Consider the following 17,010-nt stretch of genomic DNA (forward strand, 5'->3'; position numbering starts at 1 on the left):
TAAAATGCAGTAATTCATGTATTTCTTGCCTAAGAAAAAAATAATTCTCTATTTATTGACCTTCAAAGCATCTTCAACAAAGGTGGCTTTTTAATAAAGCAAAGACAAAACTGTATTTGATGAAATCATTCTTTTAATACACAAATAGAAAACCATTCTAAATTCATTCTCCTCAGAATTTGCATGCTTGTACTTAAGTACATTGCCATTTGGACTAAATAGTTCATACTTCCATCACAAGATTATATACTGGAGAAATACCAATAACAGTAATGTATTCTGCAAACTTCTGAGGCCTGTCGTTCCAAGCTGAAAGTGCTGACCCATTCAAGGTCCATGATTGTTGCTTCAGTCTCTGCGATCTGCTAGGAGCCCTGCTTAGTTGATTCTGTAGGCCTTGTTCTCCTGGTGTCCTCAACCTCCTCCTGTAGTCCTTCCCACATCTCTTCTGCCAGGTTCCCTTTGCCCAGTGTTTGACTGTGGGTCTCTGTATCTTTCCCACAAGTTGCTGGATGAAGCATCTCTGAGGATACCTGAGCTAGGCACTGATCTATGAGTATAGCAGAATATCATTATTAATCATTTCAATGAATTTTCTCAGTTGTGTTTCATTCTATCTTGGGTTTCTGGGCTGTCCAGTCTCTGTTTCCTGGGTAACTAATCAATCAATGTCAGGTATGTTCTCCCTCTCATGGCATGGACCTCAAGTTGGACCCAGTAATTGGTTGGACACTCCCAGAAGTTCTGTATCACCATTACACCAGCACATTGTGGAGGCAGGACAGAGTATAGATTGAAAGTGTTGTGACTGGGTTGATATTGCAGTTCCACTGCTGGAAGCCTTGCCAGGTTATAGAAGATGGCCGACTCAGGCTCTGTATCCCCCATTGCTAGAATTCTTTGCTATGGTCATTCTTGAAGATTCCAGGGAGTTTCTACTATACCATATTTCCACATAGTCCACCATGTCCCCCCCCAATTCCAGTTGTCTCACCCTAACCCCCACCTAATCCCTCATGCTCCCATCCCAACCTTCCTCCAATTCCCTCATAAAATCTATTTTATTTCCCCTTCCAAAGGAGATCCATATGTTCCCCCACTTAAGCCCTCCTTGTTACTTAGCCTCTCTGGGTCTGTGGTTTGTAGCATGATTATCCTTTACTTAACAGATAATGTCCACATATAAGTGAGTACAAAACATGTTTGTCTTTCTAGATCTGGATTACTGCAATCAGGATTTTTTTCAGTTCTATCCATTTTCCTGCAAATTTCATGATGTCATTGTTTTTAATAACTGCATAATACACCGTATAAATGTACTGTGCTTTCTTTTTCCATTTTTTGATTGTGGGGCAACTAGGTTGTTTCCAGTTTCTGGCCATTATGAATAAAGCCAATACAGCAAGCCTATATAGCCAACATCAAATTAAATGGAGAGAAAAATCAATGCAATTCTACTAAAATCAAGAAGAAGACAAGATGTCCATTGTCTCCATATCTATTCAATATAGTACTTGAAGTTCTAGTGGGAGTATTAAGAAAACTATAGGAGATCAGGAGGGGATACAATTTGTTAAGTAAGAAGTCAAAGTACGAATATTTGCAGATGATATGTTAATATACATAAGTGACCCCAAAAATATAGCAGGGAACTCCTATAGCTGATATATACCTTCAACGAAGTGGCAGGATACAAGGTCAACTAAAGAAAAAAAAAAACAACTCAATAGCCCTCCTATATACAAATGGCTGACAGACTGAGAAAGAAATCAGGGAAACAACATCCTTCACACTCACCTCAAATAATATAAAAAACTTCAGTGTAACTCTAACTAAGCAACTGAAAGATTTGTATGCTTAAAAATTTCAAGTCTTTGAGGAAAGGAATTGAAGAAGCTATCAGAAGATAGAAAGACCTCCCATGGTCATGGAATAGTAGAGTCAACATAGTAAAAATGGCTGTCCTACCAAAAGTAATCTACAAATTCAATGCAATCCCATGAAAATTTCAACACAATTCTTTGTAGGATATGAAAGGACAATACTCAACTTTATATGCAAAAATAATAAAACTCAAGAAAGCTAAAATATTCCTGTATAATATAAGAACTTCTGGAGCTATGACCATTCTTAATTTCAAGTTCTGTTACAGAGCTATAGTAATAAAAACCACATGGTAGTGGCATAAAAACAGACAAGTTGATCAGTGGAATTCAATTGAAGACCCAGATGTAAATTTACACACCTATGGATACCTGATTTTTGATAAAGAAGCCCAAAATATACAGTGTAAAAAAAAAAAAAGAAAGCATCTTCAGCAAATAGTGCTTGTCAAACTGAATGGTGGCATGTAGAAAATGCAAATAGATCAATATCTATCTCCATGAACAAAATTCAAGTCCAAGTGGATCCAAGACCTCAACATAAAAGCAGATACACTGAATCTAATAGAAGAGAAAGTAGAGAATAGACTTGAATGAATTGGCATAGGAGACAACTTCCCAAACAGAATACCAATAGCAGAGGCACTAAGAAAAGCTTTTGTAAGGTAAAGGACATTGTCAATAGGACAAAACAGAAGCCTACAGAATGGGAAAAGATTTGCACCAATTCCATATTAAACAGAGGGCTAATATCCAAATACTCATAAAGAAGTAAAAAAACTAGACATATCAACAAGCCAAATAATCCAATTAAAAGAATTATCAACAGAGGACTCTCAAATGGTTGAGAAACACTTAAAGAAATGTTCAGCATCCTTAGCCATCAGGGAAATGCAAATCAAAACTCTTTTGTGATACCTTCTTTTACCTAACAGAATGACCATGACACAAAACACAAGTGACAGCTCATGCTGGAGAAAATGTGGATGGAGCAAGGGGGACACCCTCTGCTGCTGAGAATGCAAATTTGTCTAGCCATATTGGAAATCAATATGGAGGTTTCTCAGAAATTTGGGAATCCATCTACTCCAAGACCCAGCAATACTACTCATGGGCATAAACCCAAAGGACCCTCCAATCTACCACAAGGACACTTGCTCAACTATGTTCATAGTGGCTTTATCCATTACTTTTCTTAAAACATAAAGTTTTCTTTTAATTTTAAAAGCATTGATTATCTGCAATGTTCAAGGAATATGAAGTAAATTTCCTTACATCTAAATCTCATCGATTAGATGAGAAATATTCTACTTGGCTCCCTTCATATAATACCTGTGATTCTTTTTTTGTTCACTACGCTTTGACATTATTTTCTTTATTAAGAAATTTTCTACTCACTCCTCATGCTATCCACAGACCCCCCCTCCTCCCTCCTCCCACCCCCCAGCACTCTTTCCCAAGCCACCCCACATCCCCACATCCCCCAAATCGAGGTCTCCCATGGGGAGTCAGCAGAGCCCAGCTCACTGAGCCTAGGCAGGTCCAAGCCCCTTCCCACTGCACCAAGGCTGTGCAAGGTGTCACACCACAGGCACCGGATTCCCAGAAGCCTGCCCATGCACCAGGGACAGATCCCCATCCCCCTTCCTGGGTGCCCCCCCCAAACAGTTTGAGCCAAACAACCGTCTTCAATGTCCAGAGGACCTAGTGCAGTCCCATGGGTTCATGGGTTTCCACTAGTGTGTTCGAGCTTTGACATTTTTTTAATGAGCATGAATAGCAATGTCATCTCCGAAATACAATTGTTAGTGTCCATCAAAACAATAACTACTGAGGCATTTTAGTGTCAGCTGAAGCATGAATCTAATTAATCTTAATCAATAAAAAAACAGATAGCAAGGGTGAAAGATGAAGGATCAGAAAAGCAGAGCAGCCAGTCATTAGCAAGACTTCTTACCTCTAGGAATCCTCAGACTGAATGAATGAGATCCTGTCTCTATAAATCTTAAGACTGAATGAGGTGGGGTCCTGTCTCCACCCACTTTATATTCCTGTCTCCACCTCCCTAGTGCTGGGATTAAAGGCATGAGCCTCTCATGTGCTAGGATCAAAGGCATAATCCTCCCAAGTGTTGGGATTAAAGGTGTGAGATCCCAAATGCTGGTATTAAAGGCATGAGCTATTACTGCCGGGCTCTGTTTCTCTTTTTGACTGGTTCAATCTTGTATAGCCCAGGGTGGCCTTGAATTCCTGATATTCCTGCTTCCACCTCCTAAGTGCTGGGATTAAAAGGTGTGTGCCATCACTGCCTGGCCTCTATGATTAACTAGTGGCTAGCTCCACCCTCTGATCTTCAGGTAAGCTTTATTTGTCAGAACACAAACAAAAATATCACACAAACATTCCAAAGTATTTGGTATTCTTATCAAATATTTATATCCCTTTCTCACAGACAAAGACAGTGTAAAAACATTTCCATAAGGTGGCAGTGTCTCCTGTTTTTTAAATCCTACTTAGTTGGATATAAACAAAATAAAATAAATAAAAATCAATAATGCATTAGCTTTATGAAAATAGGATTTCTTTGAAACATTGAATCTAGAATCCTTTTCTACCAATAGAGCATAGAAATAAAATAACAGTGAATAGAAGCAAGATATAAAGTTTTTATTTTTTTTGTCTCCTGCATAGAAATAAAGTCCTTGCAGTCTAAAGGGTAGTTGTTTATAATTCCCTTGGAGAAAAAAAGTAGAAATTAAAATATCTTAAAATATTCAATCTGGGCCAGTGAGATGGCACAGCTGGAAAAGGAACTTGCCGCCAAGCCTGATGCTGTGAGTTCAATCCCTGGAACCCTACATTGTAGAAGAGAATCAACTCCTATAAGTTGTGCTCTGAATCCCACCCATGCTCTGTGGCAGAGGAAAGCCCATACACGTGTGTCCATGTGAACACATATATGCATACACACACACACACACACACACACACACACACACACACACACACACACGCACACACACACACATACACACACACATGCACTCATACACACACACTCAACCCACTACCACTGCCACTACCACCCAGTAAATAATGTATGGGAAAGAATAAAACAGTGAATCTACTGGCTGGTGAGATGGAACAGGCATTAAAGCACATGTCTCACAAGCATGAAGACTTGAGTTGGATTCATTGAAGCTATGTAAAAATACTGGGTGTGGTGGCCCATGCTTATAGACCCATGTTGGGAAAACAGAGACAGGAATATCTCTGGGCTAAATGGCGATGTTGCTAGCTTGATTGGTGACCCACAGACAAATTACAGACTCTGTTCCAAAGGAGGTAGATAGTGTTCCTTAACACAACACTTGAGGCTGTCTTCTGTTGTCCACACACAAGCATACATATGTATATAAACACACACATACAGAAACTGTCTCCTATTTAAGTACCCACAACACACATAAACATGTACATACACAGATGTATATTAAAAGTTTGAATTTGCATCCAAGAATTAAAAATATATATATATATATATTTATAATATATTATTAAACTAAATTATTATTATATTATATATTATAATATATTTTATTATCTTAAACTATATTAAAATAATATATTATTAAATTAAAATATATTTTATATATATATAAAATTTGTTCATGAAGGAACAAATCAATTTATTGAATATTTGAAATTTATATCAGCATTTATATTGCAACATGTGAAATACTTTAGACATAATTTTATCTTTGATTTTTTATGCTAATAGTTATTACATACATACAAACACACACACATATATCCAGAGCCTGAAGCATAAATATACATTCATATTGTGTTTGTATTTTCTTATACAATTTCATAAAGGTTCAGACTAACTTTAAGTCTATTTTCAGATAGTATATTAATAAAACCAAATCTTTAACTAGGCATGGTGGCACATGCCTTTAATTCCAGTACTTTGGAGGTAGAGGCACGTGGATCTCTTCCTAGCCACTCTGGTCTCAGGACAGCAGGAATACACAAAGAAACCCTGTCTCAAAAACAAAACAAAATAAATGAATACACCTTTCTATGGTTTTTTTGCCAACAAAGTAGTAATATAAGAAATTTTGTTATGTAGTCATATATACAGTTTTTATTAAGCCATTTTTGAAAACAAATACTGTATAGATAGAAAACATTTCAAATTAACATGATCCTGACTTAAACTTCTACTGAGTTTTTCCTTCACAATATTCCATAGTGCTAGTTGGAATATATACTTGTTAATGTTGTAGCTTTTCAACCATGAGAGTAAATGTGCATATATACAAGATCAGTTTTCAAATTTATGAGAATGATATTTGGGGTTTTAAAATTATTTTGCCCTCTTTTGATAGAAATTCTGTTTATGGGAAAGGTTATGGTTGGTGGTGTTCTATGTAAAAGTAATTTGAAAATATTTTGAAGATAAAATTGATAATTCTATATATTACGCAAATATTTTTGCCTCTGTATATAAATATTCTTCTGCTTTCTTGATATCCTCCTAAGCAAGAGAAAGGCTCATTTGCATTTTGAACCATGTAAACCTGTTTATTCATGTCTTTGTCAAATGACTATAGATTTTTCCTATGACAAATAGGTCTTATCTTTTGTTTGTCTTCTATTAGCCTATTTATTCCAAACTTTGGCCATAAATAGTGTTTTTATTTTACTTAGAAACAAATTCACATAGTTTTTCTGTTATCATGCTATCATTATAGCCCACAAAGGCACTATATTTTGGCTAAGCATTTTAGTTAGTAAAGAGTTTTTATTTACTATTAATTTTCTGACTATATGATTTTTCTAAAATAAGATGGAAAACAGCATGTAAGAAAATAGTTATTTTACAGTGATTGAAACATAAAGCTTCCAATAAAGTGACTGTAAATAAACTTGACTTATAAAGTAAGCCAAATTCAATATATTATTATTATTATATTTAGGTAACAGAGAGAAAGCAACAGTTGGAGAAATGCTTAAAATTGTCCCGTAAGATGAGAAAGGAAATGAATGTGTTAACAGAATGGCTGGCAGCAACAGATATGGAATTGACAAAGAGATCAGCAGTTGAAGGAATGCCAAGTAATTTGGATGCTGAGATTGCCTGGGGAAAGGTAAATCCTATATTACTGAATATTATTTTTAACATATATGAAAACATATAGTAAATGATTTTATAACCAAATAGTAATGCTTAATATTAATAGAATTACTAATACTACCTTGCTTCATTTTTACTTTTCTCAAAATTTACTCAGGGTCTAACTGTATATTTCAAGACTGATAAATCAAATGATAAATTATATGAAGAATCTTTCCAAAGCATACAATGAATAAATATGTTTTGAGTAAATCCTTTAAAATGTGTACATTATCATTAAAAATACAGAGTTCAGAACTCTACTGGTGTTCTAAATGAATCACATGTATGTAACGGTTGAAATATATCATTCACAGAGATTAAGTTCTATGTTTTATTAGTTTATCTCAAACTACAGTGCTTAGCTGGAACATACAACGAGGATGCAACAAGATACAGTAACTGTGGACAATTCAGAATATTACCAAGGTCATAATCGTAAAGAATCTAAAGGGATCTCAGAAGGTTCTATCACTTCTGTCACCAAAGGGCACTTGGCCTACTTTCGTTCTAGCTGGGAAATTCTTGTCATTTCTCTTGACAGCCAGAGAGACATTTATTGCTGCTTAGAATTTAAGGTCAAACACTCATAGCTTAATATTTTTCTAGGTGATTAATTACTAGAGTACTTGAAATTGTCCTAATAAAAAGGAAGTAGCTGATGGAGCTGGTATTAATAGCATATGCTCACCTCAGATTTTGCCAAGGCATTTGGGCCATTTACAAAGCATAGTCACTCTCTTTTCTTTAAATTAATGAGTATTTGACTGAGTTAATTATCTATCTAAGATATTTGCACTTATTTTTAATTTAGTGAGACTAAATATTTCTTAATTTGAAAAAAGTATAATATGTAAAAACTTAGGATGATATGTTGCCACACTTAATATCATCTCTCCTTGTGAAAATTTAGAGAACGTGTAATTATAAAATTTTGAGAAAAATAGTGGTGGATTACATTCCTTTTCTCTCGACTAAGAATGGTTCTTTAGAGTTACAGCTCTTATTTTAAGGTCATAGAGTATGTGAGATTATTATGATAAGGAAAAACCAGAAAATATAGACTAAAAATTGAACTGGTCTCATTTTCCCCTTTACATTCTATCATATAATGACATTCTATACATTTGTTTCAATTAAATCAATAATTATATGTTTAGGTACAATCTAGGCTACTATAAAAATCGGCCAAGATGCAAGGTTTCAGAGAAGATAAAGATGAGGTTTTATCTCAAACAAGGTCACCAGTTCAGGGTAAAGGAAGTATCGTTGATATAAGAAGTCACCCACAGGCCTTGGGTCATCTTTGCTCTATCTTTTCAAAATCTTTGGTTGTTTCTATTCTTATCATAAAACTTGCTCACTACTGCTAAGTTTTCAATTTCACCCACAATAAGGAAGATAATGAAATGGAGAACACTAGTTCTCTCTCAATGATGAATGGTAAGAGCTCCATGCATTATTCTTGCTCTCATTTCATTTGCCAGAACTAATATAGCCTGATCTATTTACCAGAGTTGGTAACAAAATACGGACATTAGATGAGCAATGTTGCACCCTGTTTAAACGACCTTGCACTGAAATGAATACAGAAAGAATGCATTTTGAAAGATGACTATCTTGGCTAATGCAGTATCTTAATGGCATTTTACTTCAATAACTAAAGAATGAGAAAAAAAAGTCCACATAACCTGCAAACCTATAAAACATTATCTATCAGCGTCTAACAGCTTCTATTATGAGTCTCCATAAAACAACCCAAATCAAATATATATATATATATATCTCAGGGTGCAGTTTCTAATTTTTTTTTATTTTATAATCTGATCCATTTACCCTGCCTCCTCTCTTCCCATCCTTTCTCCCACCCCATTCCATCTCCTCCCTCCAGTCACTCCTCTTCTGTTTCTGTTCAGAAATTGGCAGGTTAGTTGATTCTATTCAAACTAAATATTTTTACTCTTTTCTGTATGAAATATCATAAAGTGTGGAAGTTACCTTTAAGGGATTCGTGAATACTATCCAGAATTTATTTTCTGTAATCTCTTATTATCACAGATATATCTTCATTGCTGCTTTCAAAATGATCAGTTTCAATCGATGGCCAGGACTTCCTTAGGAGACTATACAAAGCAGGAGCTTGAAATGTGGAACTTACTTTCCATAGTTCTGGAGACTAATGATCCAAGATTAGTAGTCAGGAAATTTGTTAGTAGTTGTACTTCTTGATCTTCACATTAGTCTCATCTATGGACATATCTGAAAACCAAATTAATCTTCTTATAATGACACTAGTCACATAGATTCATTATCACTATGATATTATAACAGTTGCCTCAGTAAATTTTCTATTGCTATAGAGTCATACTCTGAAGTACTGGCATTTGGAACTTCATCATGTGACTTATGGGAGAATGTAAAACAGACTCTGACAAGGGAGAAGCCCTGAAATGTAGATGATTTCTATAATGATGCACAAAGAACAAGATCTACACATGAAAGTAATTTGAAACTCAACTAGTTGCATCTTATAAGCAAGAGAAAATTTAAAGTTATAACAAATATATTTTAGAATCCTCATAAAGATTTTTCCTCGGTTTTCTAAAGAAGTGTAATTTGCATTAACTTCACAAACAAACAAACAAAAATCAAACCAAAACAAAACACATTAAAATTCCACATCACAATATCTTTTTGGTAAGTTCTCAAAGTTACAGGAGGTTTGAATAATCTGGAGTTATGGCCACAGACTGAGTCTTCATGCCATCTCCTTAGTTCATTCACAGTTAATGTACTTTCTTGTCAGAAACTGTACTAGACAAAGGTGAGGTACCTATTGATATATCAAAGCTGCTGGGTCCTCCCAGCATCCCTTAGTCACTCCCAGTTACAGCATCATCCTGGCTGGCATACCCCAACCCCTACCCTGAAGTCTCCAGCTTAGGAACTAAGCTGGGCTGGGCTGCCCATCTCAACAGCTCCTCTGTTCCTATATAACCTGTTTGACTACATTGGCTATGTGGCCCTTTTGCCTTTTTGGTCTCTTGGCCTCCTGGCCTCTTGGTCTTCTGACTTTCCCCCTCTCCTCCTGCCCCTCCTCACATTGATTGATCCAGTTTGCCAGGCATGTTCACTCAGAACTCTCTCAGATGTCTCTACCTCTGCTTGTTTTCTTGCTTTTATCTATAATAAAAACTTCAACCCCTTAGAAGCAGTTATGTCTTCCTTTTATTTTTTTGAATTCACTCTTCTATAGTCAGCATGGTCTTCTATACGCTGTAGCTTTAAATACATGATCCTTCTGCCTTAGCCTCCCAAATGCTGGGATTACAGGTAAGCAGCACTTTGCTCAGTCATCAAATAATATTTTAATGCTTTAAAAAACAAATCTGATTAGTTGTATATAAGAAAATCAATTCTAAGTATCTCATTAATGAACAAATTTGCTTAGCATCTTAGCTGAGACACATGAAAGTAAATATTTGTGTGAATAAATAGGCATTTACTTATGATTATGATTTTTAGAAAGTAACAGCTCTAACAAAGTTTATTTTATGTAATTTTCTGATTTAACCACTAACAGATTTTATTTATTCTAATTTAGTGTAATTATTGAAAATATCTGAGTCATTTTAAAAAGCTCCCTAAACTCATAGTGCCATCTAAAAACTAGGAGTTAAGCATGATTCCCTAAAGTATCCTTGTCCTGTGCTATTTTGGTTCCATTAGTTTCTTTGCAATGTACATTTACATTGTTTTATAGAAAGACTTCTCTGACAGAATCAATAAGAGAAAACATTGAATTATATTTAGCATATTAAAAAGTGCAAAATAACTGATACTAATGACACTGTAGATATGAGAAAGAGAACAGCCAGAAACATGTAGAAGATTCCAGAGCATAGACAGAAAGTGCTAGATTGAACATGGCCACCAGACTGTTCCTGAGAGATAGAATGAGGAAGAGAAAGAGAGAGACTGAGAGGAAGACAAAGAGGATACAGCAAAAATGATGAAGACTGGACAAAAGAGAGAGGCACAAAACAGGAAGAGAAAAGAGGAAGCATAACTAATATAGCAGGGCTATGAAGAAGAAGGAGTAGCTGGGAGATAGAAGCTCTTGAGCTGCATTTAGGGTAGAGTGGAAGGAGAGAGAAGAAGAGCTGAGAGGAGCCAGGATGCTAGTAGTATGGATTATGAAATGTGTAAGAGTTACTTGTGATACAGAAAGAGCCTGGGCCAGCATGCTCTTTGGTATGCTAATAGTCACTACAGATAGCCATTTGTCCCTTCTGCTGGTGATAAGAGAAATGGCCCCTTTTGGTAGGGGGGGGACCTGCTTCACAAGTTCCTAAGGAATGTTGGCAAAAGTCTAACTGCCACAAGAATTTGGGGAAATGGAGTTTCTTTTGGCTCTGGTTCTGGCAGTGTTTACATAGCTACCTATGGAACAACTTATTTTACTTTTCACTTTTATTTCAGGGATAAGTATTTACAAAATTCAACATAAAGGACAATTACTAGTTTCCTAAATTACCTTTTTCTTGCCACTTCAATTATAAAATGTACTGCTTAGTACTACTCAATAAAATCTCAGCTCAAAATGTCTTTCTGTTTGACAATGTTTTCTTAGCTACATGTAGAAACTACCTGGGGAAGTTGCAATATATACAAATGAGTGGACTCCTTCTTGGAGTCTTTCATTTAATTGGTCTGCCCAAATGTAGCTAGCACCATAATATTCTGCACTGTTGAGCACCACTGGAAAATATCACTTATATAAGATACATGAATTTAAAGCAGTCTGATGGGATATACATCCAAATCTGTTAATTATATACTTTGTTTAAAAAAAAAACAAATCTCTTTCACTGTTTAAAGAAATCTAATTTCTTTCCTAGTTTGTAGGAATAGTTCCCTCATCTCATCACCCTCTTAAATACAATAGTATGAAAACTATTTCTTATTTCTAAAATCTGTTACACTATCATTCTCATGAAAAATTACATATCTTTTTAAAAGAGAGCATAGTAATTTATCTGTGAAGTGAAATACCACTAGCAGATCATTAACTTGGTACAATGAATGCATCAAACAGCTGTTACTTAGAAAATAGAACATCTGTTAAATGCCATTGAAGTCACTATTCACTGTCATTAGAGTTATGGCTATAATTTCTGTTCTGCACATTCTGCGTTCATGAAAATCTTTAATAGATGATGCATGATTAATAAAATCTCAATACACATTGCTATAAAATCCAATATTTAATGCTTTATATTATTCCTTAATTTATCATTATATTATTCTGTTGCACAGTCTAAGAGTAAAATAAGTCCTACAATTTAAGCCATGATAATATGCAAGGTCTCAAAAAGTAATTAATAGAAAGTTCCATCATGTGTAAAGCATAGTAGACTATATTATGCACTCTTGAAGAGCACAGCACACCTACACAATTAATTTAAAGTTAAATATAGATTGACATATAAAATTAAAATTTAAAAATCCCAATGCAATAAATTTCCATCTTTTAATTTTGTTTCAATTGCCCAGTTTCTCATGATCAGAAATGCTAGGATAGTTACACATACACTTGTATTGCCCAACATTTTAAGATATCTTTTATAAGCCTATTAAGCAATCCATCATACATATTTTAGTGAATAAGATATAAATAATGCCTAAAATAAAATTACTCCAATATCCTAACAAAGAGAATTATAATATAATAAATGCCTGTAAAGTACATATTTACATAAATGTGTGGTTAGGTATAGATATAAACTGCAAGAAGACTGCCCTTAAGAAACTGTTTTAAAAGGATTGAATGAGTGTACTGTGCCATTATATATAGACGTTATCCTTAGAATAATTGTCATGGAGAAATTTCAGGAAAACTTACAGAGGCATTGAAAACTTGGGAAAGCATGTAATTAAGACAGTAGGATATTTTCAAGCCCAAACGAGTCCTGTCTTGTACTCCTGGAGAATAGTGCCTATATGTTTGCTTCTGTGAAATTAGATAATTATTCCAATACCTTTTATAAGCATAAAGTTAAGAAAAAAAGAGTATCAACAGAAACCAACAGAGTAGTATTTCCCATCAAAAAGTAAATTCACGTCTTAGTGTATTCACTTTAGTGTATGTACCTCACCATTTCTAAAATCACCTTCACTAGTACCTATGAGGAATTGATATGAACGCATTTTTCACATTGTCCATGAATATGTTGCAAATTTTCATAAGAATAAATTAATCGGTTATACCAATTCTACCATGGTAATGAAAGCACAGTAGCTTTTAACTATTTTTATAGATAAGTAATAATATATTTGTTTACTGGAAATTGTCAAACTTAGTTCTTAATATTTCTGCATCTACCTGCTCATATATTTTATCCATCAAAATGTTAACATTTGGAGAAATTATTATTTCAGTAGAATTCTGCTCATGTATCAGAATTTTCCCAGGGGTCTTCCCTGAGAAAATCCTTCCCAGAGTCCTGGCGAAGATGCTACGTCCAGCGTAGGGTTATCTGAGGAAAAAGCATCTATGTATACCATGCTTGTTCATCTGTACACTTTCTCTAAGACAAAATTCTATCTGTATGCTTCAGCTCCATCCTCACATTCAGCTCCTCTCTGTCCCTTCTTTTTCTATCCCCTCATAGCCCTAGTAATAACTAAAGCCCTTATGCTTTTGATCTCATCTTCATCCCCTGTTCTTTCATCCTCCATCTTTCCTCCTTCTTCTCCTCGCCTGACCTGATTCAAATCCACTTACAGTCTTCAGAAACTTTTCCTTGCTCCTCACCTCTAGCCCTGAGCCACACTCTACAAAAACTCTGCATTTTCCCTGCCTCTCTGACCACAGGACTCTGCTCTCACCAGGAATTCTGCTCCAGTCTTTATTGCACTTGGTTGTGCAAAAAGCCCTATTGTCCTGAGTCAATAGCTCTGCAATGCTACTAGGCCTGAGGGAAAGAGATGGTCTGAGTTTCATTTGCACAAGAAAAAAGCTATGCATCTACAGTCTGCCTATCTCCTAGGCTCTGTAGGAGTGTTACGTAGTTGATCAGAAATAGGTCAGAGCTGTTTCTTCTGTTTGCCATATGGCCTAGCAGTATATGAGCACACAAGAATTTCATAGCAGAAGATAACTGATATATATTAAACCAAATAACACCAAATATTCCATGATAAATGGCTTCCCTCTTGAAGGACTCCTTTGTCAATCAAGGTGTACTTTATTGTTTACTGCTGAAACTCTATAATATATTCTTGCAGCTCACCGCACTCATGCTAAACATTTTGTGCTGCATCATGAACCCATTGCTATCACCTATGCAGTTCCAATTTCACTGTTCTTATGTCTCCAAAAGTATATACAATTATCATATAGGTCAAAATATTACATAGTGAATATAATCTTACTTTTTCCTCACCTTAAAATCAATATAAGGAGCTTACACATTACAATTTGAGGGAAAAGAAAACAAACCAACCAACAAAATCCCTAAGTATAATTGAGTATAAAAGCAGGAACAATCTTTTCATCTATATCATTTTATCTTTTATACCTAGAACAACAATAGCCAACTTCTGTGTTTGTAAAGTATATATTTTAGCTGCTAGTATACAGATTTTTTTTAAAGAGTTGAAATCTAGTCCATATCTATTCATTTCTAAATGAGCTATGTCTGCCCAAACCTGCTACTTTCATATTCCAAAAGACATTTAATAGTATTATATGTGGCAATTCTACAATAGTGTCTGGAGTATAAGAGGAATACAATAAACACTCAAGATTGATATCCGAACAAATGGATTTTATGAAATGCTAGTCTCACTTATGTACAACAAATAGTACCTACAGTATAAGTAATCATTTCTGTCATAGCAGGGAGATTAATCAGGCACAAGTCACCTCAGTACCAGTATTTTAATGTTAAAGTGAGAAGAGAAACACAAATATAAAAATTCATAGATGAAAATGATTATTTGTTGCATAATTAATTGTTCAGTGTTTTATAACATATTTACTCTTTCTGTTGATTTGGTGTTCAAAGAAAGAATCAAAAAATAAATCTGAATAAAATTAAGGATATGAATGTTCCTAGGTGTAGTTGAGGGGGATTTAATATAAATATGAGGGAGAGCACATCTACAGGCATTCAGAAGAGTCCAATTGAAAATGGCCAACAGAATAGACTGCACCATGAAAGAAAAAAAAAGAGGGGGATGTAGACGAAATTCTAAATGGTCTTATTAAATAAGAAACACAGAGCCAAATACAGAGTTAAAAGTCTAAGCAATCAGAGCACTAGCAAATAGCCTTTAGCTTACCACTCACTGCCATCTTTCTCCTCAGAGAGAGCTTCTAATGTCTAACTTTTCTCTCTCTCTCTCTCTCTCTCTCTCTCTCTCTCTCTCTCTCTCTCTCTCTCTCTCTCTCTCTTTCGAGACAGGGTTTCTCTGTGTAGCTTTGCTCATTTCCTGGAACTCACTCTGTAGACCAGATTACCCTCGAACTCACAGAGATCTGCCTGCCTCTGCCTCTCAAGTGCTGGTATTAAAGACCTGCACCACCACTGCCCGGCTAACTTGTCTTTTTATTGCCTTTCTGTTCTGCCTTCTCATTGGCTCTAAACCCAACCACATGACTTCCTTGTCACTACCTGTCTATACAGACCTCCAGGTCTCTTTGGTTTGTACTGGGAATAAAAGTTCGTGTCACCACTTGGCTGTGTCCTTGAACACACAGAGACTCTGCCTGACATGTGATTGGATTAAGGGTGTGTGCCACCACCACTGGACTTCTGCTAAATGGCTCTCTTTTAGCTCTGATCCCCAGGCAACTTTGTTTATTAACATACAAATAAAATCACATTTCAGCACAAATAAAATATCACCATAGGGGGACAGTGAAAGAAGAAGAGAAAAGAGAGGAGGGCAAAGAGAACCAAGAGTGGACTGTGAACCAAGAGAGAAGTAGCCAAAATCACTGAGGTTATATAGCAAAGAGAAGATAGGGAAAAGGAAGGAAAACTTAGAGGCTAGAGACGATTAGGGTAGAGGGTAGGTGTGGGAAGTGATGGGGAGCCAGGACTCTGAAATTAGTAGTGGCTGAGAGCCTGGTGAACAGTGTCTGATTTAATATGTTAATAGGCACCACAGTTAGCCATTTGTCTGGGTTTCTATGAGACCTAACAAAAGCTGTACTAAAGGACCAAGAGTGATAGTGTGGAGAAAGATCACTATAAGGAATTCTAGTGTATTACATAGACAGAAAGTACATTCAGAGAACAGCTAGGACTGAGAAATTTCCTGTCTGATAGAGATATCTTCTTTACATAGAACACTTCTATGGTTCACGCATAATTTTTTTTATTCTACTTGTGAACTTATGCTGATTTATTATTGCTATTCCTCAGCAATTTTGTCTTGTTTTGACATTGGATTTGGTTATTAAGACATTGGATTCATTTTATTAATGACTTTTCTTTGTATGTTTTGTGCGTTTTTATTTTATACTTTAGAAAACATTATGAGAAGGTTTCATTAAATTTAATGAGGTATCAAAAATATTTGTCCCCAAAAGGCTGAATATATTGCTGTAGAAAAATAATAGAATCATAGTTGTTTAATCTTCTAAAAATAAGTATTTATTTGTAAATGAGTCTTAAATTGTCTGCCATTAGCTAATGCATGATCAAATTAATAAACATACAATATTTAATTAAATGTCTGTAGGTTTAGTTATTAAACATGAATAATTATGATTAATAAATCAATCACATTTGTATAACAATATGCATCCTATATAACCAGTAATGAAGTTACAATATATACAGGAAGATTTCATGGTTCATAAACACATGGTTGTAGGTTTATGACCCTACATAATCTTTGCATAGCAACCAAACTCCCAACCCTTTCACG

The 17,010-nt window shown here is 35.2% G+C and overlaps 1 protein-coding gene across 10 annotated transcripts in view; it reads left to right on the forward strand.

Moving 5' to 3' along the window:
• The window catches only part of Dmd (dystrophin), a 2,242,690-nt gene that overhangs the window by 980,742 nt on the left and 1,244,938 nt on the right, over positions 1-17,010 (forward strand). For all 10 annotated transcript variants that reach the window (XM_052732199.1, XM_052732319.1, XM_052732309.1 and 7 more), the window contains one exon: positions 6,869-7,039. In XM_052732199.1, the coding sequence (XP_052588159.1) occupies positions 6,869-7,039 (171 nt within the window). The remainder of the gene's footprint in view (positions 1-6,868; positions 7,040-17,010) is intronic.

This window comes from Peromyscus californicus, unplaced genomic scaffold (assembly GCF_007827085.1).
Source record: "Peromyscus californicus insignis strain IS unplaced genomic scaffold, ASM782708v3 Scaffold_10__1_contigs__length_136768540, whole genome shotgun sequence".
Classification (NCBI taxonomy): domain Eukaryota; kingdom Metazoa; phylum Chordata; class Mammalia; order Rodentia; family Cricetidae; genus Peromyscus; species Peromyscus californicus.